The 24,934-nt window shown below is 40.3% G+C and overlaps 1 protein-coding gene across 1 annotated transcript in view; it reads left to right on the forward strand.

Annotated features, from left to right (window-relative positions):
- Positions 1 to 24,934, forward strand: part of DYRK4 (dual specificity tyrosine phosphorylation regulated kinase 4) — a 36,082-nt gene that overhangs the window by 10,339 nt on the left and 809 nt on the right. Inside the window, exons 4-12 of the mRNA XM_078074087.1 lie at positions 113 to 276; positions 3,397 to 3,533; positions 3,853 to 3,993; positions 5,847 to 5,985; positions 9,208 to 9,289; positions 11,853 to 12,025; positions 17,868 to 17,928; positions 21,680 to 21,809; positions 24,627 to 24,823. Coding sequence (XP_077930213.1) covers positions 113 to 276; positions 3,397 to 3,533; positions 3,853 to 3,993; positions 5,847 to 5,985; positions 9,208 to 9,289; positions 11,853 to 12,025; positions 17,868 to 17,928; positions 21,680 to 21,809; positions 24,627 to 24,823 — 1,224 coding nt within the window. The remainder of the gene's footprint in view (positions 1 to 112; positions 277 to 3,396; positions 3,534 to 3,852; positions 3,994 to 5,846; positions 5,986 to 9,207; positions 9,290 to 11,852; positions 12,026 to 17,867; positions 17,929 to 21,679; positions 21,810 to 24,626; positions 24,824 to 24,934) is intronic.

Genomic DNA, 24,934 nt, shown 5'->3' on the forward strand with positions numbered 1-24,934 from the left:
CCTAGTTGATGAAAGGAGTGACTGTCTCATGAACTAGAAGGGGTGTCATCATCAGGACCCTGGGTAAATCCCCATGTTGCCTCAACCAACAACTATAATGTCTTTCACACAGAGGCCCTAAAGTTTTTTAAGAACCAGCTATCTTCATATGAGCAAAGTGAAATTCTGGGCTACACAGAGCTGTGGTTCCTGGGGCTTGAAGCAGAGAAGCTCCACATGACTCCTGAGAAGTTCAGCAAAACAAGTTTTGATGATGAACACGGCTCCTATATGAAGGTGATGGGGAATAGGTAACTCCAGGGGCCTGGGGCTTAAGGACAAGAAGTAGTCTGGAAAGGAAAAAAAAAAAAAGGTGTGTGTGTGTGTGTGTGTGTGTGTTTTAATAGCATTTGGTGCCAATACATCTCAGACTAGGCATCCTGAAGGATTCTAGTAGTTGCTAAACCAAAGAAATGCCATGTTTAAAAATGGGAAAACTGCAATTAATATACAAACTACTCTGCTAACAGAGTACTGATTTTTCTCCAAGAGTATTTGGAGTAACAGGTTTGTGTCCTGGGCAAATTTCCACAGGCTCTTTTTTCTGCATAGCTCTGCACCCATTGGAAAGGCCATACTTCATGGAATAAGATGCAGTCTTCCCAACATCCTCTTTTTTGTCTCCTCCATACAAGCCCATACATGGACCTTTTTCTATTTCATTTTAAATGCCATTTCTCCACAACCAAGAAAAGTTCTTGTCATTGTAGTCTCTGGCACCTAGTCCTTGACTCCTTTCAATTTCCCAAAGATGGATCCTAGCAAAGCTGGATCTCTCCTTCTCCTCTTCTGATTGTAATCTGGGGTTCTCCAGGACAGTGCCTCTTACCAGCCTGAAGGCAAAATCCGGGCAGTGAAAAGTGTCTCTTTTGCTTCAGAAAGGAATTTCCACTTCTGAAAATGTCCAGATATGTGATGCTTAGTCTACCAGGTTAGTAGGCTACTGGGAAATTCCTCCTCTGGACATTTCTTCACAACTTGGTTATATTTAAAGATTGGTCTTTGATGGCTTCAAAGAAGAGACATATTTCTTTTTTTTTTAAAAGATTTTATTTACTTATATGACAGAGAGATAGATAGAGAGCACAAGTAAGCAGAAAGGCAGGCAGAGGGATAGGGAGAAGCAGACTTCCTGCTGAGCAGGGAGCCCGACGTGGGGCTCGATCCCAGGACCCTGAGATCATGACCTGAGCCAAAGGCAGCTGCTTAACTGACTGAGCCACCCAGGTGCCCCAAAGAGACATTATTTCTTAAGAGTATTTAGAGCTGTGTTTCTCAAGGTTTACTATACACACTAATCCCCTGGAGATCTTGTTAAAAATGTGGATTTTTATCCAGCAGGTGTGGGACGGAGCCCCTGAGATTTTTGCCTTTTTCAAAAGTTTCCAGGCAATGCCCATGCTGCTGGTCCTTGGGTCACACTCTGAGAAGGAAGGATTTAGAGTTTCTGGCACAAATCCTCAATCTAGTGCCCTGGTTATCAACATTTTTAGGCCAAGGATCCCTTTGGGAGTCTGATATATGCTGTAAGTACTTATTCCAGAAAAGGCACCCTGAACATACATAAAGTTTCAAAGAGGGGTGGGCTGTTAATGGATCCTTGGTTAAGTATCTCCAATACAAACCTTACTTCCAATTCATCCAGACATCCTCAGCTCCTCCACCCCAAACCCTACCTGGGTGTAGAGTCTCTGGGAAATTCCCCAGGGATGTCAGCACTACCTTTAAGTTAATTCACTGGAACTCAGTTCCTCAGTCTCAAATATTAGGGAGCTATGCTACTGGTGGAGGCAGGCAGGTAGATGATGCTTGCTCACTGTATACTCAGAATCTCCATCTTCATTGCATTCCAGTGCGTGCCAAATTCCCAAACAAGCAGCACAATTGCATTCTCATTTCTATTGTCAGCGATCATTAATTGAATACCTATTTGAGAACCTATCATATGCTTGAGCATGTGCTAGACTCTGGAAATATAAAAGGAAATATAAAAATGAGTACAACCTGGTTCTTAGCCTCAAGTAATGACAATCAATGTCAAAGTTGACATGTAGATAAATAATTATGATACAACCAAACTGGTGACCTGTACAAAATACCTTTATGCCAACATGTGCAGAACTTGTCCATTGCCCTTTCCCTGTACATTGTCATAACAAACCTGTACAAGTAGGGCAATCCACTTCCACAATTAGTAAAGTTGTACCTGTTCATATTCATGATCCTGATTCCTGCTATATGAAAGAACTACCACCACAGAATCACAAACACTTCCTGAGGACTTGTATACAAACATATGTCTTTCATCTCTCCCAAATTCCTGAGTGCAAAACTGGGAATCAGAGATTCTCAGAACTGGAAGGCATTAGAGGTTCTTATCCAGGATCTTCAGTTACAGATGAGGGCACTCAGCTCAGAGTTAGTAAGTGACTTGTCTGAAGATATGCAGATAAAGTCTTTTTAATTAAAAATTTCCCGTTGCTTTGAATAAATACCTGTTCTCTAGTTTCCAGCCCTTGGAGGGAATGGGTGATTCTGGCTCTTGGAAAATGCTTCTCTTCTTAGTTGAGAAAGGTTTGAGTTCTGTACTGCTTACTGTCAAGTTAGAATTAAATCTGGATAAGTCAAGAGGAGAACTAGATCTGACCAGGAAGAGGCAGAACAGACACACCAGGGGTCTGAAATAGAACTTCCCCCAAACTGAGGCTACTGCTCAGCTGCATTCAAGAATTATGAAATATCCAAACTGGAAGGGACCTGAGAGCCACTTTGTTCAGTCCTCTTACTTTGCAGGTTCCCACATAAGCAGAAAACTAGAGGTAATAGCAGGGCTGGGACTAGAACCCAAGTTTTCTTTTTTTTAATTTTTAATTTTTAAAGATTTTATTTACTTATTTGTCAGAGAGAGAGAGACAGAGAGAGAGAGAGTGTGTGTGTGTGTGTGTGTGCACAAGCAGGGGGAGCGGCAGGCAGAGGGAGAAGCAGACTCCCCGCTGAGCAGGGAGCCTGATGCAGGACTCGATCCCAGGACCCTGATCATGACCTGAGCCTAAGGCAGACGCTTAACCAGACGGAGCCACCCAGGTGTCCCTAGAACCCAAGTTTTCTAAAGACCATCCAATGTTCTTTGCACTGCCTGACATGGATAGAGCCTGTGGGACCTTCCTGGCACCACCTTGGTAGCCTGGGATCCGAGCAACAACCTAAGCAATGAGAGGAGGATGGGAATTACACAAATACCTGGTGCAGTTCAGAAAGTTCCCCCAGGCGTAAACCATGGGCTGACACAGGGGCCCCACTATCAGGGAAGCCCCAGAGCCTATGACTCTGTTCCTTACCCTGGTCTGGCTTCTGCAGGTCCTGCATGACCACATTGCCTACCGCTATGAGGTTTTGGAGATGATCGGGAAAGGGTCCTTTGGACAGGTGGCCAAGTGCTTGGATCACAAAAACAATGAGTTGGTGGCCTTGAAAATCATCAGGAATAAGAAGAGGTGTGGTTTGGTAGATGGCCTAGGCCATGGGAGAGGTGGTCTGCGTGATTCTGGCCCCTTCATAATGCCAACCCTTCCTAACTCTGCGTTTTCCTTTGATCTTCCTCATCCTTTTCCTCTTTCTCTATCTAATTTCACAATGGGGCACAGAGGAAGCAAGAATATGAAGCTTTTAGTGCTTTCTGCCCCCTCTCCCTGGACAGTCTTGTTGGGGTGATGGGGAGGGGCTGGAGAAAGGGGCTAACTGCTGTAGCATGACATGACACTGTGAATTCTGTCCCCATTTCCTATCCTCCCTGCCACTCCCCCACCACTTCAGATTTCACCACCAGGCCCTGGTGGAGCTGAAGATCCTGGAAGCTCTCAGAAGGAAGGACAAAGACAACACCCACAATGTGGTACACATGAAGGACTTTTTCTATTTTCGCAATCATCTCTGCATCACCTTTGAACTCCTGGGGTCAGCTGCTTTTTCTTTTAATTCATTTTCTTTTGAAAAATTGCTTAAGGTGACAGAAAAGAAATTTTGAGGTCAGAACACTAGATTTTTCTAGATGTGAGCTTTTAATGACTAGAGTGGACACGATGGCCAAGGAGTCAAAGGAGCTGGGCCCAAAGCTGCCCATCTCACCCCATCCCTCAGTCATGCCTGTCACCTGCCAGCATACTCAGGATGTGCTGCCTAAGTTCTGGGTGCCAAACTGGGTGACATAACCAATTCAAGCCCTCTGCCCTCAAGATTGATACTGAAATATATTGAAAAGGACTATCCTTTGCCACCATGTCCCCACTCACTGGCTTTATAATCCTGTGGTGCTGAGGTTGGAACCCAAGGGAACAGGAAGCTAGCTGTTCCCAGTGGGGAAAGGACTTTGATTTTGAGCAAATAGGGATAGGAGCAGGTATTTTTGGTCAGGAAGCAGAACCTGACTGAAATAGATTGGCATCACCTAGCTGAATATTGGAGCTGGAAGGGTGTGATAATTGGAAGGACATGCTAATTTGATTACTTTTCTCTCTGAGAAGACCATCTTCCATAATTTGAACAAAACCAGAAACCCAGAAAGCATTTAGCAAAGGGGAATAATTAGGGTAGATGCTCAGAGGCTCAGTATTATGGGATTCACTGAGCTGGTAGCTTGGTGCTCCCATGACACCATTGCTGTTAGTGAAATTCTAGGAACCAGCTAAATTGGAATCAGAAGGAAGGTTGATACTCTTCTCAGCATCTCTGATGACTACAAAATGTGGTCCACTTCCCAGTATACAGAGGCGAATTATCTTCCTTCTGTCAAAATGAACAAGCCAGGCTGCCTTTCTAGACCATTACTCACAGTATTTGCACAGTTAGATGTCATTGTACTTAAAAAAGCTCTGAAAAGAGAGGGGGGACAGGCGTGCGGAGGGTGAATCCAAAGACCAGAGAGGTTAGGAGTTGCCCAGGGTCACACAGCCAGTCAGAATGAGGCTAGAGCTTCACATCTCCCCTGTACTCCCCAAGAACGAATAGCTTCCTAAATACTTCCAGAGTTAGAGAAGGCTTGGAAATGGAAGATTGGGAGAAACCAGGAAGGAGATGTTTCTGGGTTGTGCCCCTTCTTTCCCTCCTCTCCCCATCTTATGGTTTGCAGAGTCACAAACTGGCAGCTCACAGATATATTTTTCTTGTTAAAATGCTTTGCATTTGTTTCCAACATTTGTAAGTCAGCAGATTTCACATAATATAGCAGGCTTTTATACAATAGTGCAGGCTGTTTAGAAAATTTGGTATAATCTAGCAAGAGTAAACCCTCATTTCTGCAAGGCTACAGTTGGATGGAACCAAGCATCCAGGCTCACTTTAGATAGGGTAGGGCTTCTCCATTTTGCCTCAGCCCCTATCTATCCACTCTCTTGTTGCCTTACCTATCAGGAACATTTATATGTCTTTAGATAGCCTTGTTAGTTTGGGGCAGGGGTGGCCACTTGGTTGGGTGGTGGACTTCCTGGATCTCTTCCAAGGGCCTGAGAAACTATGAATATTTCAGAAGTTTGGCCCAACGTTTTAACACCCACATGAGTAACAAAGTGGTTAATGACCTTGCCACATAAGAAACAAGGGGACATCTGAAAGCCCAGCACAGTGGAGTTCACACCAGATCCACCATGAATCAAGGGGAAGGTTGAGTTTATAGGACTTGAAAGCCCTGCCTCCCGGTCTGCGGTTTGCCTACTACCAGAGGGAAACCAGGTGATATGGGATTGTTTGCAGGTTCAAACTCAGCATTATACCTTCTGCACTGATACACATCACTTTCTCTCTCTCTTTTCCAGAATCAACTTATATGAGTTGATGAAGAATAATAGCTTTCAAGGCTTCAATCTGTCAGTAGTTCGGCGCTTCACCCTCTCTGTTTTGAAGTGTTTGCAAATGCTTTATGTAGAGAAAATCATTCACTGTGATCTCAAGCCTGTGAGTACAAGCTCTGTCCTGACAGGGGAGCTGGTTCCCACCCTCAGAAATTGTTTGCCCCATTCTGTTTCCTGGTGGTAACTGGGAAGCCATCATAACCAAGGCTCCAGGGTGGAAGCCAAGCAGTTATGTTTATATGTTGTATAAACCACGAGAGATTCGGTGAAGACTAAGGGACAGATATCAGGGCAATGCAGAGAGATGTAGTTTATCATCAAGACTGACAGGAGCAGGAAGGTCTGAGGGCTTTCCTACAGAAGGCTTGGGGGTGTGCAGAGACATATGTTATGCAGAGAGATGGAGAACTGCTGTACTAAATCCTGAGTTTATGCACTGTACTCTGAGTTGGTTCTAGGGTACAGCAAATCCTCTGCTCCAACTGAATGTGCCCTTCCCACATGTCCTGCTGGTATTCTATACCTAGCTCTATTATTGCCCTGGTTGCTATGTAGGGATGGTTTCTTTATCTTCCACTGACTGCAAGCTCCCCCAAGGTCAGGGACCATTGTCTTCTCACCATTTTATTCCCAGGATCTGTCATGGTACCTGGCAATAGTAATGGTAGGCAACAAATAAATGCTTGTTAGAAGAGTTAATGATTGCAAGCTTGAGGAGTACAGAGAGGTAGCTAGGGGAAAGGTATAAGGGTGTGAAGATATTCAATCAGGAGCTGGTTCCAAAAACAAGATGATTCTCACAGATATGCAAATATCCCTTAACTTTTCCTCATTCCCTTCTCCTCACCCTCCCTGAAACAGTCGATTTTTTTTATTGTTTTTTATTTTAATTCCAGTATAGTTAACACAGTGTTATATCAGTTTCAGGTGTACAATATAGTGACTCAACATTTCCATACCATACCTGGTGCTCATCATGATAAGTGTGCTCTTTAATCCCCATCACCTATTTCCCTTATCCCCCCACCCACTTCCCATCTGATAACCATTAGTTTGTTCTCTATGGTTAAGAGTCTGTTTCTTGGTTTCTCTCTCTCTCTTTTCTTGCTCATTGGTTTTGTTTCTTAAATTCCACATGTGAGTGAAATCATATGGTATTTGTCTTCATCTGACTGACTTATTTCCCTTAGCATTATACTCTCTAGATCCATCCATGTTGTTGCAAATGGCAAGATTTCGTTCTTTTTTTTTTTTTTTGGCTGAGTAGTATTCTATTGTACACCTCTTCTTTATCCAATCATCAGCTGATGGACTCTTGGGCTGCTTCCATAATTTGGTTATTGTAAATAATGCTGCTATAAACATAGGGGTGCATGCATCCCTTTGAATTAGTGTTTTTGTATTTTGGGGGTAAATACCCAGTATTGTGATTAGTGGATTGTAGGGGGGTTCTATTTTTAACTTTTTGAGGAACCTCCATACCAAAACAAAATTTTTAAAAAACCGTAACTCATTGGGCAAATTTGGGATATTTTTACAATCCAATATTGACAAGATAGAGATGTTCTCTCAGGGTTTACTGGTAGAGTCTCACAAGAATGGTGATACATTGATTTATTCTCCACATTCAAGTTCCTAATCCTCAGCTTTGCAGCTTCAAAGAGTCACTACATCCATGGTTTTTGGGCTTAGGGGACTGACTCTAAGCAAGGAAATTCACATGATATAATGGATTTCTTTGAGAAATAGTAAACTGAAGTATATATGCCCCTAGAAAAGTGTGCATGCAACCAGGAGAGTGCTTGGTGAGTGTAGATCAAGAATCAGGGAATTATTCAAAGATACAAATGTAGTGATCTGAAGGGGCACCTGCACCCCAATGTTTATAGTGGCAATGTCCGCAATAGTCAAAAATGGAAAGAGCCCAGATGTCCATTGACAGATGAATGGATAAAGAAGATGTGGTATATATATTAGCCATCAAAAAAAATGAAGTCTTGCCATTTGCAATGACGTGGATGTAACTAGAGGGTATTATGCTAAGCGAAATAAGTCAATCAGAGAAAGACAATTATCATACGATTTCACTCATATGTGGAATTTAAGAGACAAAACAGATGAGCATAGGGGAAGGGAGGGAAAAATAAAACAAGACAAAATTAGAGATGGAGAAAAGCATAAGAGACTCTTAATCATAGGAAACAAACTGAGGGTTGCTGGAGGGGAGGTGGGTGGGGGGATGCAGTAACTGGGTGATGGACAATAAGAAGGGCACTTGATATAATGATCACTGGGTATTATATACAACTGATGAATCACTGAACTCTACCCTGGAAACTAATAATACACTATATGTTAATTAATTGAATTTAAAATTAAAAAAAATAATCAAGGAGTTAGGATAGTTTCAGTGAGCTCTGATGGTCTGATGCATCCATCCCCACTATAGAGTTTTTCTGTCAATATGATGGGAAGGCCTACACCATTTAGTTAAGGAACCTTTCCACTGGTCTGGAGACACACTAGAAATGTCTGCTTTTTAACGACTTTTGCTGAATGAACTCTTCCAGTTAATATAGATATTCTTTAGGAAAGGTATATGGACTAAATTTGTACTTTCTTAATTTGTGATGCTGGAGGCTTCAGGCCAGGCCTGCTGTGTCATATCTAGAAAGTTAAGGACTCAGTAAGGAACTAATTCATCTGATATTCATAATAGTCAATTCATTTGATACTGAGAGCTGTGAAAACATGACTGGGGCTTTAAACTCCAGGCCTAGGTAGTACACCCTCATGCTCTGAGAGCCCAGGAGCTCTGCTTGCTTAACCACAACTCTCCGGCGACACTGGTTTCACGTTTTCCCCAAAGTCAGCGAAAGAATCACAACTCAAATTAAATTATTGCCTTTTTTTGGTCCATTACTGACATATCAGTATGTTGGGGGAGCACTTAATGGAAACATTAAATTCAGTCAGTGATATTTCTAAGACCTTAGGCAAGCAAGAGATAGAGTCTGGTGCCAAGGAGATAAAAATAAACCCATAGGGTTCAGGAGTTACACATTCTATATGGGAAAGGAGACAAAATATATGCAAAGGAAATACTGCAAAGCAGCAAATGCTGGGTCCAAACAAGAGGTACAGACCACAAATCGAATGGGAAGTCAGAGGAGGGGGGAGAACATGGTTTGGAGATGTGGGATGAGGCCATCTTGGAACTGGTCACATTTTGAACTGGGTCCTGGAGGATGGCAGGCATTCTGGTAAATAGAGTGTGTAGAGCAACATTATTAAAACTGACGTCTGACTTTCTCCTTCTCTCTAGGAGAATATAGTGTTATACCAAAAGGGCCAAGTCTCTGTTAAAGTCATTGACTTTGGATCAAGCTGTTATGAACACCAGAAAGGTAGGCACGTTCTGGTCCCTTTGTCTGAATTTTCCTATTGCGATTTCTTTCCCTTACTGAATGAAACACCACTTCCGATGTGAGGTCACCTGGGTTCTAGTCTGGACTCAGCCACAGCAATTGCTGGTGTGATTTTGAACAAGATGCTTCACTTCTCTGAGCCTAAGTCTCCTCATCTATAAAATGAGAAGATTGGACTCAAATACCACAAAGGTCCTTTACAGCTCTTAAATTCTGTATCTGAAATTACCCCAGAGCCTTGGCTCCCAAAACTAACTAGGTGTGCATCTGAATTACTAGAGGCCTCTGAAAATTTACAGCTCCCAGGGCCTCACCCCAGATGTACCGAATCTAAATATCTGGGGGAGATCCCAGCAGTCTGTACTGTAGAACACACAGCCATTCTGAGGTTTGGGAGTCACTGCCCTAAGCTCTCTAGACTTTATATTTTTTTCCAGGCTAGAATCCAGAAAGCAGCCTTGGAGTACATTTGTACAACTGTCACTGAACTTGATTTAAGTGCCTCTTCTTTGACTTTTATCAAGTTTGATGGCAAGAACATGTACCATTTAACAAACACTTAATTGAGTATCTTGTATGTGTTTGTCACCGTTCTGGGTATAGGAACAAAAAACCGAACACATCCTGTGCTTTGATTGTTTACAGTTCAATGGAAGAAACAAAGATACAAAGGTAACAGGACAGGTGCAGTGATTATAAATACGTACAGACCGTATCAAGGCAACAGCAAAGAGGGGTTTGGGACCAGCCTTCGTGGTGGCAGGGAGGGTCAGAGGAAGCCTCCTGAGGCTAAAGAAAAGACTACTAGATGGTTGTTTCTAAATATTCTGCAGCACTACTTTCGAAGACACATGTTATCCTTTATGTACGGAACCCATAAGAAATTCCAGCTAGAAAACAGTCTGCCTCCCACAAAGTACTCATTTGCTTACTCTTCTCAGCCATGAAAGCTGTGCAGCCTCTTTCTTGCCTTGGCTGCCAGCATGCTCCCAACAGAATTTGTAATGATCCTATCCTTGCCTTCAGATAGTCACTTCCCCCTTTATATAGCTTCTGACTTCCCTTTATCTTTATTTTAACCACGAGGCAGTATAGATTATGGATACCAGACTTGAACAGCCTGAGTTCAAATCCCAGCTCTGCCACATAGCTGAGTGACCTTGATAATTTATTTAATCTTTGTATGCCTCAGTTTTCTCATTTTAAAATGGGGACAATCATAGCACCTGCTTCACAGGATTGTCATAAGGACTGAGAGTTGCTCTGTATGAAGCACTTGGAATAGTGCCTGGCACATGTTAAGGATTTTTTTTTAAAATATTTTATTTATTTATTTGTCAGAGAGAGAGAGGGGGCAGGCAGAGGGAGAAGCAGGCTCCCTGCTGAGCAAGGAGCCCAATGCAGGACCGGGTCCCAGGACCCTGAGATCATGACCTGAGCCAAAGGCAGATGCTTAACTGACTGAGCCATCCAGGCGTCCCAACATGTTAAGTATTATAGAAGTGTCCATTAAATCCATTTTTTAAAGTTACACTGTGTATATATGTACTTTGCAAAGTGCATCAAAAGCATTTTGGATGTAGGCAGGGTATAAAAGTCATTTTTATTATATCTTTATTTTGTTTTAAATCACAAAATTGTTATGTTTTTACTGTAAACAATTCAAACAACAGACAAGTGACTACAGAATCCTTGCCCTGCCAGTATCTGGGTAAAGAATGTCAGCATGTGGAAGTAACTGTAGTGTCCCGTTTCTCCCACCTCTGTAAAATCTAGGCTCCCCATAGTACTGTCTTCTGTACAGCTTTACCTGCTGAGATTTTGTGGGCTCTTCCTTCTTTACATTATACAACACAATGCACATAATACATTGAATACATGTTAGAAGAGTGTGCATTTTGCATGTTTCTTTTTCCATTTTAATATGCCTCTTCCCTTGCCAAATCACAATACTTTCAGAAGGCATCTACCCCAAATTAACGTGATAGTTTGTAAATTTAGCTTTATATTAGTCTGTTTCCTTTTTCATAAAGTTTGGCTAACTTAAATATCTTTCCCTAGAACGCCTACTTTAGAGTTCTTGACCAATAAAGTGAGGATAGTAACACCACATGATAATCAGGTTGCTGTGAAGATTTGATGAGATTATATACGTAACTTGACTCAGAAGTGCTGATCAGGGCGCCTGGGTGGCTCAGTTGGTTAAGCGACTGCCTTTGGCTCAGGTCATGATCCTGGAGTCCTGGGATTGAGTCCCGCATCGGGCTCCCTGCTCAGCAGGGAGTCTGCTTCTCCCTCTGACTCCCCCCTCTCATGCTCTCTCTCTCTCTCATTCTCTCTCTCAAATATAAAAATAAAATCTTAAAAAAAAAAAAAAGAAGTGCTGGTCAGCACTTGTGTTTCCATCTCCCTGAAAAGCCTGGAGAGTGAAAAGTGGTGGGGGAGTCTTAGTTATCCTCGACCTTCCCTTGAGAAGGTGTCCTGAGGAAGTGTGTTTTGGAGAGGAGGATTTTACCTGATGGTTCTCTTTCTTTCCCCACAGTATATACCTACATCCAAAGCCGGTTCTATAGATCCCCAGAAGTGATTCTGGGCCATCCCTACAACATGGCCATTGATATGTGGAGCCTGGGCTGCATCATGGCTGAGTTGTACACAGGCTACCCTCTCTTCCCTGGGGAGAATGAAGTAGAGCAGCTGGCCTGCATCATGGAGGTGAGGGGGAGGGCCGCCGCAGGATCCTTAGCTTGCATGCAAACACTGAGCTACATCAGTCGCTGTCGGGCAGTGGCCTGCATACTTTTTTGTTGTTGGATGTTCCCTAAAAGTATTTTTGGAATTATGTGCCCCTCTGTACACTTTTGAGTTGGTATCTAACATTTTTATATTAAATATATAAATATTATATATTTATATATATATATAAATATATATAAATATATAAATTATTATATATAAATATATATTATATATAACATATAACATATATATTTATATATAATATTATATATTATATATATTTATTTATTTATATTTATATATATAAATATATATAAATATATATATTAAATTGCAGAGGATGAAATTTCCAACATATTATGAAAGTGACATTTTTCTTTTTGTTTATTTTTTAATCATTTAAAAAATTTTAATTCCAGTATAATTAACATACAGTGTTATATTAGTTTCAGGTGTACAATGTAGTGATTCAATAATTCTATACATTTTGTGCTCAACATGACAAGTGTACTCTACTTTTTTTGAGAGAGAGAGCACTCTCGAGCATGAGTCGAAGGTGGGTGGGATGGGGAGGGGCAGAGGGAGAGAGAAAGAAAGAATCTTAAGCAGGTTCCATTCCCAGCAGAGAGCCCAACGTGGGGTTCAATCTGATGACCCTGAGATTACAACCTGAGCCGAAATCAAGAGTTGGACACTTAACCGACTGAGCCACCCAGGCACCCTGATAAGTGTACTCTTAATTCCATTCACCTAGTTCACCCATCCTCCACCCATCTCCTTTCTGGTAACCATCTGTTTGTTCTCTATAGTTAAGAGTCTGTTTTTTTGTTTGTCTCATTTATCTTTGTTGATTTGTTTTGTTTTTTAAATTCCAAATATAAATGAAGCCGTATGGTATTTGTGTTTATCTAACATTTCACTTAGCATCATATTCTGTAGATCCATCCATGTTGTTGCAAGTAGCAAGATTTCATTCTTTTTTATAGATGAGTAATATTCCATTATATATATACCACATCTATATATACATATATACCACATCTTTATATATATATACACACACACACATCATATATATATATATATATATACACCACAACTTCTTATATATATACATCTCTCTCTCTCTCTCTATATATATATATATGTATATGTGTGTGTGTGTGTGTGTGTACCACATCTTTATCCATTCATCTATTGATGGACATTTGTGTTGCTTCCATAATTTGGCTATTGTAAATAATGCTGCAATAAACATAGGGGTGCATTTATCTTTTGAAATTAGTGCTTTTGTATTCTTTGGGTAAATGTCCAGTAGTGGAATTATGGGATCATATGGTAATTATATTTTTAATCTCTTGAGGAATCTCCATACTGTTTTCTACAGTGGCTGCACCAGTTTGCATTCCCTCCAACAGTGCATAAGAGTTCCTTTTTCTCTACATCCTTGTCAGCACTTGTTGTTTCTTGTGTTTTTTACTTTAGCCATTCTGACAGGTGTGAGGTGATATCTCATTGTGGATTTGATTTGCATTTCCCTGATGATGAGTGATGTTGAATATCTTTTCATGTATCTGTTGGCCATCTGGATGTCTTCTTTGGAAAAATGTCTAATTGTGTCCTCTGCCCATTCTTAATTGGATTATTTATTTTTTAGATGTTGAGTTGTATAAATTTTTCATATATTTTGGATATTAACACTTAATTAGATATGTCATTTACAAATACCTTTTCCCATTTGGTAGGTTGTCTTTCAGTTTTGTTGATTGTTTCCTTTGCTGTGCAAAAAGTATTTTATTTTGATGTAGTCTCAGCAGTTTATTTTTGCTTTTACTTCCCTTGCCTTAGGAGACATATCTAGAAAAATGTTGCTATGGCTGATGTCAGAGAAATTACTGCCTATGCTCTCTTCTAGGATTCTTATGGTTTCAGGTCTCACATTAGGTTTAATCCCCTTTGAGTTTATTTTGTGTATGGTGTTAGAAAGTGGTCCATTTTCATTCTTTTACATGTTGTTGTCCAGTTTTCCCAACACTGTTGGAGTCGATCTAGAAAATAGAAATGTGGGATGGATGGATGTATAGGTAGGTAGGTAGGTAGGTGGATGATAGATAGATAGATAGATAGGGATCAGATAATTAGATAGACTAACATATATATATATTTATCTATCTATCATCTATCTATCTATCTATCTATCTATCATCTATCTATCATCATCTATCTATCATCTATAGAGAGAGAGACAGAGAGAGAGAGATTAGATCTTTGTTCATAGTCAAATGTCTTTGTTCACTGGTATAATCCTGTCTTTTTTCCATTGCATAGTCTTGCCTCTTTTATCAAAGATGAATTGACCATATAGTCATGGATTTATTTCTGGGCTTTCTATTTGGTTCCTTTGATCTATGTGTCTATTTTTGTACTAGCACTATACTGTTTTGATTACTACACCTTTATAGTATATCTTAAAATCTGGGATTGTGATACCTCCAGTTTTGTTCTTCTTTTTCAAGATTGCTTTGGCTATTTGGGGTCTTTTGTGGTTACATACAAAATTTAGGATTATTTGTTCTAATTCTGTGAAAAATGCTGTTTGTATTTTGGTAAGGATTTCATTAAATCTATAGATTGCTTTGGGTAGTATGGACATTTTAACAATATTTGTTCTCCCAATCCATGAACATGGAATATTTTTCCATTTGTTTATGTCATCTTCAATGTCTTTCATCAGTATTTTAGAGTTTCCAGAGTACAGCTCTTTTACTTCTTTGGTTAAGTTTATTCTTAGACATTATATTGGTGCAATTATTTTCTTAATTTCTCTTTCTGCTAGAATAGTGACATTTTATTTTTATTTTTTTATTTTTTAATTTAATTTAATTTTATTATGTTATGTTATCACCATACAGTACATCATTAGTTTTTTGGGTTTTTTTTATTATATTAATCACCATACATTACATCATTAGTTTTTGATGTAGTGTTCCACGATTCATTGTTTTCGTATAACACCCAGTGCTCCATGCAGTACATGCCCTCCTTAATACCATCACTGGGCTAACCTATCCCCCCAACCCCCTCCCCTCTAAAACCCTCAGTTTGTTTCTCGGAGTCCATAGTCTCTCATGGTTCATCTCCCCCTCCGATCTCCCCCCTTCATTTTTCCCTTCCTTCTCCTAATGTCCTCCATGCTGTTCCTTATGTTCCACAAATAAGTGAAACCATATGATAATTGACTTTCACTGCTTGACTTATTTCACTTAGCATAATCTCCTCCAGTCCCATCCATGTTGATGTAAAAGTTGGGTATTCATCCTTTCTGATGGCTGAGTAATAGTCCATTGTATATATGGACCACATCTTCTTTATCCATTCATCTGTTGAAGGGCATCTCGGCTCTTTCCACAGTTTGGCTATTGCGGACATTGCTGCTATGAACATTGGGGTGCATATGGCCCTTCTTTTCACTACATCTGTGTCTTTGGGGTAAATACCCAGCAGTGCAATTGCTGGGTCACAGGGTACCTCTATTTTTAATTTTTTGAGGCACCTCCACACTGTTTTCCAAAGTGGCTGTACCAACTTGCATTCCCACCAACAGTGTAAGAGGGTTCCGCTTTCTCCACAACCTCTCCAACATTTGTTGTTTCTTGCCTTGTCAATTTTTGCCATTCTAACTGGTGTAAGGTGGTCTCTCAGTGTGGTTTTGATTTGAATTTCCCTGATGGCTAATGATGATGATCATTTTTTCATGTGTCTGTTGGCCATTTGTATGTCTTCTTTGGAGAAGTGTCTGTTCATGCCTTCTGCCCATTTTTTGACTTGATTATTTGTTTTTTGGGTGTTGAGTTTGAGAAGTTCTTTATAGATCTTGGCTATCAGCCCTTTGTCTGTAGTGTCATTTGCAAATATCTTCTCCCATTCTGTGGGTTGCCTCTTTGTTTTGTTGACTGTTTCCTTTGCTGTGCAGAAGCTTTTTATCTTGATGAAGTTCCAAAAGTTCATTTTTGCTTTTGTTTCACTTGCCTTTGGAGATGTATCTTGAAAGAAGTTGCTGTGGCTGATGTCGAAGAGGTTACTGCCTATGTTCTCCTCTAGGATTTTGATGGATTCCTGTCTCACATTGAGATCTTTCATCCATTTTGAGTTTATCTTTGTGTATGGTGTTAGAGAATGGTCAAGTTTTATTCTTCTGTATATAGCTGCCCAATTTTCCCAGCACCATTTATTGAAGAGACTGTCTTTTTTTCCATTGCATATTTTTTCCTGCTTTGTCGAAGGTTATTTGACCATAGAGTTGAGGGTCCAACTCTATGGACTCTCTATTCTGTTCCATTGGTCTATATGTCTGTTTTTGTGACATTTTAAAATGAAACTGTTATACCAGTCTTTCAAATGTACTCAGAAATATCTAAAAACCAGAGATGACACCTATACAAATCTATGTATTGTTCAGTCATTAGTCATTCACTATCCTGACTTTTTGGAAAGAATATTTTCCAATAAAAAAGCTTTACCAAGACTCATTGTATGATTATTTATTATGTATTATTCTTAAAGGCATCGTATTATGGAGCTAAATTAGACAAAACAGGAGAAAATAACCCTAAAAAATTAGAAATTTCGCATTTTAGGATTATACCAGTGAACAAAAATATTTTGACTGTGGACAAAGATATTCTCTCTCTCTCTATATATGTGTGTGTGTGTGTGTATATATATGTGTATATATGTGTGTATATATATATATATCTTAGTCTTTCTAATTATCTATCTAATATCTATCTATCTATCTATCTATCCATCCCAAATTTATATTTTCTAGATCGACACGAAGTTATGGATGGTCAAAGGGACACGCACATACCCTTGAGAATTATTAAACATAGTTTCATTTCATGGTTGAAACTAATAAGTATTAAAATAATTTATGTAATAATAGCTATAAATGATAACGATGATGGAATGAACACTGGCCTGGAAATCAGTAAACATGGAGTCTAGTCCCAGCCCTTTCTCTTGGGCAAGTCAGTTCTCCCTTCTGGATCTCTGTAAAATGAGATGATCAGAGTACTTGGCTTCTAAGGTTGATGATGAATGATTTAATGAAGCATTCCTGAACCAATCCTGTTTCCAATACCAAGAAGAATTGGGGAGCATGGGATCTGGGTTGAGGTCCCCCCCGGCCCAGAACTGATTCAGCTTCCTCCTGACCTCAGTGTCACTGAGGCAGAGGAGGAGGCAGAGGAGGAGGAGGAGGAGAAGGAGGAGGAGGAGGAGGAGGATAGTGTTGTGCATGGATGTGGCTGGGAACCCAGCTGCAGGGATAGGTAACCTAGGGCTGAGGACACCTGTAATTTCTGTCTCTGTACATCCCTATAGGCTGCAGTGGGTAAAGGTGAATAAGTAGGTGCTACACTTTTCTTTTCTTTTGTCATATAGTGGACTGATGCCCATCTGGTGATTTCCACCTCCCAGAGTTGGGATATGTCATTCCTTAATTCAAGGGTGGTCAGCATATACACTGGTTTATTTATTCTGACAATGAGATCTGGCTGCCATTAAAAGTGGGCTACCTCCAGTTGGTCTTAATGCTTATTTAAAATAACATGGCTGATATTGATACTCAGAATACTGAAAGTGCCCTAAATTAGGAGTCAGAAGACCCATGCTTTTGGCCTTTTTATCACTGGCTTGAGGTTATCACTTAATATCCCCTGGTCCTTATCTGTAGAAGCAAAATTTAGCCAAAGTCCCATCCAGCTCTAATGTGTGACTCCACAAGAGTGAACCCACTGCATTGTACTTGTTGAAGGTGCTGGGCCTGCCACCAACCCACTTCATTCAGACGGCCTCCAGGAGATGGACATTCTTTGGTAAGTCCCCAGCTCTAATGCTCTTTTTCCCATTGTGATGATGAAATCTCATAGACCTTGGAGATACCTCCCATACCTAAACCTCATTCAATGCTTTTGCCTGGGCCCATCCCAAAGGGCAAGCTGTGATTAGGAGCTTCTGCTAGAAAAGTAAAAAGCTGCTGAGAAGTGGTACCAGAAAGCATGATGGAGATGGGATGGGGGAGTCACATTGGGAAGGCGGTGTTGGCATAAAAATGACAAGGTTTCTGCTCAGAAGATCTATCAGCAGATCTTGAAACTTGAAAGCTTATAACTATGCCCTTTCCTGTAAATTCTCCTTTCTCCTGCAAGCAGCTTGCCCCTTCAAACTATGTACTGTGCAGAGAAATCATAGAACAGAAGCTTCTAAGAATGGTGGGAAATTTCTTTGCTACATTATATCATTAATGGAGCATCATTCTTTCCTGCTGAAATTCTCTTAATCCTCCAAATCTTTACTATGCCAGAATCATAGCAACTTTGCTATAAAATGGGTAAATAAAGCTGTTAGAACAGTTTGGCTGTGGATATGTTGTGGCTTGCCAGTTATGTATAGGACGGCTACCTAATTGCTGGAATTAAGCTTCATCCATGGCCCCATGCTGCCCAACCTCCATCACAGTTTCCAGGCTCTGGATTTTCTGATCCTCTGACTTTCTGATTGATTGGTGCTGTGCAAGATGGACAGGTGGATTAACAAGGTCCAACTGAGGCAGGGCTTCCAGGGCACTATGCACCAAATAGATGAAGTCGGTCCCATATCTAAAATCCTTTTAAAGAACCACAAGAACCTAAGGGATTCTTATGTAGAAAAATCCATAGTGACCAGAAATTTGGCCAAGTGGAGTGAAGCCAGACATGAGGGAAAGGGGCCTCCACAGATAGGGGCTCTGCACCATCTGGAATGACATTTCTGACCACCCACTCCCATCGGGATAGTTCATAGGCTTCTATTGGCTATGGAATATCCATCATCCTAGCCCTCTCACCTCTTATTTCCACCCAAGAGTGCCTTCAAAATAGGGGCAGATCCCTTACTTTCTTTCCACAGCTTGCCCCATAAGTAAAAGAGTTAAAAATACCCTGATGGGGGATTCCTGGACAAGACGGTTTTAGTCATGTTGGTGGTCAGTCAGTATACATTAGTTCAGTCATGTGAGGGTTAAAACGTAATCTACTCCTGCACCATTTGGTAAAAAGCCCCTGCCACAGCTACAGGTTCCCTGGCCCCTTTCCCAGGACCTATTGGACTTGCCAATATCCAGAAACTAAAAGTTTAAGGCCTGGCAAGCTGAGGGTCCTCCATGACCCTGTTTCAGTACCAAAGCTATTATCCTTTCTGATTGGTTAGTCCCATGCCATTCCAAGGTTAAATCTTTGAGACATCATCTTGTAGTCATGGCTGGAACTTTGAAGACCTTCCTTGTGGGCATGGTAAGTGTCCTGGCTGCCTTAGAATAGTGCCCATGCACTAACCCTTCTTCTAGAGCAGTCTGATGGCAGGCAGGAAGATTTTAGCTGACTTGTTTTTATAACATACATAGAGCAATGGAACTGGTCTTTTAACCCCAGGTATGCTTTTACCATCCACCACTTTTAATTTAGCCTTCTGGATTTCAAAGGATTTAGGGGAAGAAAAGTAGGGAAATTGGTGTTCCCTCTTGACAGACAAAGACATTGTGGGAAGAGTCACATCTTAAGCCCATAACACTGAATTTAAGATTTTACGTTGTGGGGGGCACTAAAAAGAAAGGAATATAGGGCATCTTGGTAAGAGGGTCTGGTTCATAGAGTACTGGTTTTTACCACCAGAATGAGGCTTTAGAATAATGATGTGTTTTTGGTAGCAACATCCACGTCTTCACTTCCTGCATAAGAAAGGACTTTATTGGGATCTGCATCTTCTTCAGCATTTCCCAAACTTTATCTGATTATAAGAATCAGTTGGAAACTTGACAAAAATGTTAATTCCCATTATCTTCCTGTGTAACCTATGATATAGCAGATTTGAGGTGTGATGCAGGAGTCTGTATGTTTTTGACAACAGATCTTTGTGATATTTATGATAAGTTTGAGAAACACTATGTTCACCTCAATTATTGGCTCTCCCTTCCCCAGATTTGGGCTGCCAACAGCTCCTCAACCCCCAGCCACTTGTAGTTTATACCCCTCATTAGCAGCAAAGTGATGTTGCTTCAAAGGCACTAAGATGCTTAGGTGCTCCAGGTCACAAGAAGGAGATGGAGAGATTAATTAAATATTGAGGAGCATCAGAGAGATGAGAAAAACTTGTACAAGAAAAACAATTACATAATGATGACTTTAGAAGCTGTTATTTATAAGCCTGTGAGCCTGATTATTCAGTCATTTGTAAAAAGAGCAACATAGGATCAAATGCGAGCACTGGTGCCATAGTCAAAAAGGAAATGGGGTTTGTATGAGTTCACAGTACCTATACCCTATGCAATACTCCCAACTCATTTTTATGTCTGTAAACACACATACCCATGTGTGTATATACACACATATACACATTCAGGGTCTCTTCTAGGAATTCAGTGTGAGCAGATGTTCTTTTTGAGGCCCCACATATTGCATTGATTATAAAAGTAATAGAAGGGCTTCATTATGCACCTTCCAGAATGTCCATCATGTGAATCCCACTGAGTTTTTTTTTTTTTAAAGATTTTATTTATTTATTTGAGAGAGAGAATGAGAGACAGAGAGCATGAGAGGGAGGAGGGTCAGAGGGAGAAGCAGACTCCCTGCCGAGCAGGGAGCCCGATGCGGGACTCGATCCCGGGACTCCAGGATCATGACCTGAGCCGAAGGCAGTCGCTTAACCAACTGAGCCACCCAGGCGCCCTCCCACTGAGTTTTTGTGAGAATTGTTTAATGTGTAAATTGTGTGTGTGTATTCACATCCATCCATATGCAGATTTACAAGGTGTGAGCATAAGTGGTCATCTTTTCTGAACATGATGTCCAAATGAGTGGCCTCCCCTTCAAAGCATTGCACAGAATATTCTAGAGAAACCTCTGGAGCTGTCTTCAGGGCTTCTTTCCAGGCATGATAAATACATTTGGTGAGAGTTTTAATCAGTCAGAATGACTGTGTCTTAAGCAACAAAGCAAGTTTAATCATTCCAATTTATGGACAAAATTCTGATGTGACTATAAAAAAGTAATGAGATTAATTTGCTTGTGTGGCTTGTAAATGAGTTCTGAAAGCAGATGATTCTCCTACAATGACTTTCTTGTTATACTTCAGGGATGTTCCAAATTATTTTATTGGGTTAGTGGAAAAGGAGCAAGGGCATAGATAATCCAAGAATAGACAACATCTTTTTTTGTTCAGAGCTGAATGTTTTTGTCACTTCAGATTTATTATTATTTTTATTATTATTATTCATTATCATTATTATTTTATCCTAGTTAAGGTTAAGCCATTTGATTTTGGGAGGAGGAGGTGGAAAGGAGGCTCAGAACATACTGAATGGGGGGAAAAGTGTTTGTAAAGGTTAATTGCATTCATTGGATAATCTACATGTGATTCTTTCCATCTGAATGAGATGGAGGGCATGTTTGTGTGTGTGGGAGGGGGGTGGTGTAGGACAAAGCTAGAGCTGCAAAGACCACTCCAAGAAGCAGCATGGTTGAGTGAACAGCTATGATGTGACCAATATATATTAACACCTGGAACTAAACACGGAATGTTGTATCTCCAAAGATTCCAAAGGTTTTCCTAAAAATATGACCAACAACAGGGGGAAAAAAAGATACCCGGATTCTAAGGATCTCACGATGGTGCTGAAAACCTACGACACCAGCTTCCTGGACTTTCTCAGAAGGTGTTTGGTGTGAGTTTGCAGGGGTGTCTCTGCCTCTGGGTTTCCTCTTAAACACTGTATTTTCCCATGTTTGCTGGTGAAAGTCTGGGGCTGGGACATAGTTATAAAAATAATAATAAATACTAACCATAGAGCTTGAGAGTCTGTAGAATGCTTTTCCTCATTAGACTGTTCTCTTCCATTCTTGTGTGACTAGGATGGCAGATGATTTGCTCTGTTTTGAGATGTGGAAGCTGAGGTTCAGTGACTTGCCCTGGATTAGTGTGTGGGTAGGGCTTGCCTTCTTGGCCTCAAACTGCCTGGCAGCAAGGTTGTAGGCCAGTTCTAAATAGCTTCTGCTTCAGGAACTGAGGTCAACCTCTTGTATGTTGTAACTGTTTGCATACACACCCAGTATATGGTTTCTGGGTCCCTCCCCATTCCCCTAGGATTTACAGCCTAAATTAAAGGATTAGGGAAGGGATGATTTATAAACCATTTATTATGTACAGCTTTTTGGAATCTATATGCTAATTTTGACTCTTAGAAATTAGGTTCTGTACTTTGGTCAAGTCATAGTAAAAAAAAGGAACAGTACATAAAGCATTCAGAACAATGCCTAGTGTTTCAAAAATGTTAGCTCTTGTCATTCTTTTAAAAGAGGTTTTGCAAGTGTGTCTGCACTAAATGGCAAATAGATTAGCCACATGATATTTGGTCAGTTATTGTCTCTCTCTGGGCCTCAGTTTCCTTTTCTATATAATGAAGTATTCCTAAGGTGTCTTTAGCTTTATCAGTCGTATAATTGTTGAGTATTTGTGAAACCCTATGTTTATGTTCTCTCATTCTTCCAGTGGGATGGAATAGTTTTAGCAAAATACTCCTCTTGTATTTGTGCACTCTGGGAATTGAGGTACTAGCTCAGAGGATAGGCCATCAAATACTGCTGAAAGTTTTCCCATCTAGAGGGTCATGCTACTCATTTGAAGAATGGAGCTAGAGAAGGATCCTATATTTCACCATTATCTCCATCCCCCTGCCCCAGCCTTTTGCTGAGGCCACAGAATGAATGTGCATTAGCAAATGACAGAAACTCACTACTGAGACTGAGGTGAGTTGTCCAGAAACCCCAACCATCCAGAACACAGCTCAGAACCAAGAAAGAAATTTTTTTCTTTTTTAGGGCAAAAGGCTGGTTGCTCACAACTTGCAGGAGGCGATCAAGCTAATGGGGCCTATTATCTTATCATTCCTTTTTTTTTTTTTGCTAATTAACAAATTTTTGGAATGACAGATTAAAAATTTTGAGTCAAATTTAATAGGGGCAAACGTAAAGTCCTATGTCAAGCTTTTATAGGCCAACTTTAGAAAGTAAGGAGAGGGGAGTTATAGCTTAGCAGCAGCTCATTTGAAAAAGAACTGGGGGAAAAAAAAAAGAAAAAGAACTGGGAGCTTGGGTTGTTTACGACCTTATAAATCTAGAATATTAATGCCATCTACCTGCAGTTAGAAGCTATTCCCAGCATGATGAACATCGTAAGACAACAGCTGAAATTTCCCATCTAGGAAGGTGACAACCTTATTATATGACCAACACTTAGTAGTAATGTAAATGTTTTTGGATAGTTGGAGGATTGTGACATAAAAGATTAGTTGTCTCATTCTGTATACAGTAGGCCCCCCCTCCATGGTTTTGCTTTCTGTGGCTTCAGTTACCCACTATCTACTGCAGTCCAGAAGCAGATGATCCTCCTGATGTCTTGTCAGAAGGTCAGTACTAGCCTAGCACTACATCACACTTCAAATATATCACACACTGTATCTGTCATTCACCTCACTTCATCTCATCACATAGGCATTTTATCATCTCACGTCATAAGAAGGGTGAGTATAGCACTAGAAGATACTTTGAGAGGGAGAGACCACATTCACATAATTTTTATTATAGTATATTGTTATAATTGTTCTATTCTATTATTAGTTCTCATTGTGAATCTCTTACTGTGCCTAATTTATAGATTAAGTTTTATCACAGGTATGTATGTAGAGGAAAAAACACAGTATATGTGGAGTTTTGTACTATCTGTGGCTTCAAGCATCCACTGGGGGTGGAATGTATTACCCTATGGGTAAGGGGGGACTACTGTAATGTTAATGGGTAAAATTAGAACCTGGGTCTAAGTTACTAGTGTAAAAGTCCTAGTGGATTTTGGCTCAATAAAAATGAAGAACTTTTAAAGAATTGGTTTTATCAAGATTGGAATAGCTAATTCTGTGACTAAGCACCTTGTCACTAAAAATAACTCAAGAATGGCAGGATGATTCCATGTTGAAGGTTCTGTCAGATGCCTTTTGTTACTGCATTAGATGTTTGGCTGGATTATACCCAAATCTCCTTATAATATTAATATTCTAACACTCTGTAATTTTGTGTGTGATATATTTGAAGGCCCAGATTTTGTAGTTTGGAACTTGAAATTAAGCATCTCTTTGTTTTGATCTTAGTTTATTGACCTCTAAGTCCCCATGGTTAAGATTTTCTATAATATTTCTTGGGAGGGAAATTCTAGGAACTCTGGAAGACTTGGGCTGTAATATATTCCCTGGTTTGTCATGCAAATTTCCTAAAAAGATTATTTTCATAGTTGTTTCCAGGTACTTTTTTATGTTGTAATCTCTGTTCTATAATGATATCTTTGAGTTATAACATGGTTTAAATGGGTTCTTTAAGAATGAACTATTTTTATTATATCTCATTTAGGTTCTTTATTAGTGTCTTTTTAAATGTTTTCAACATTAGAAAGGGAAGCAAAACAATAACCCGTGCTGGGCTTTGTTGGTATATAGATGGGAACCTTCTCTTCGTATGACGCCTGACCAGGCCCTCAAGCATGCTTGGATTCATGAGCCACGGAATCTCAAACCACGGTCCAGGCCCCAGACCCTGAGGAAAGCCAGTCTCTGTCTCCCCTCTGAGGCTCTGAAGGCCAAGGTTCGAGGGCATCATCACTTGGACATAAAAGGTACAGCCCCTCAAATAGCCAGTCCTCTTCCTGTAGTCCGGGGCTCAGGTATCTCTGGAGGATTCATGTCAATTTCTCTGAACTCAACCTTGGATAGTTATTCTGACTACATCACTACTAGCCTGTCATTTC

The sequence above is a fragment of the Halichoerus grypus genome, chromosome 6 (genome assembly GCF_964656455.1).
Source record: "Halichoerus grypus chromosome 6, mHalGry1.hap1.1, whole genome shotgun sequence".
NCBI lineage: Eukaryota > Metazoa > Chordata > Mammalia > Carnivora > Phocidae > Halichoerus > Halichoerus grypus.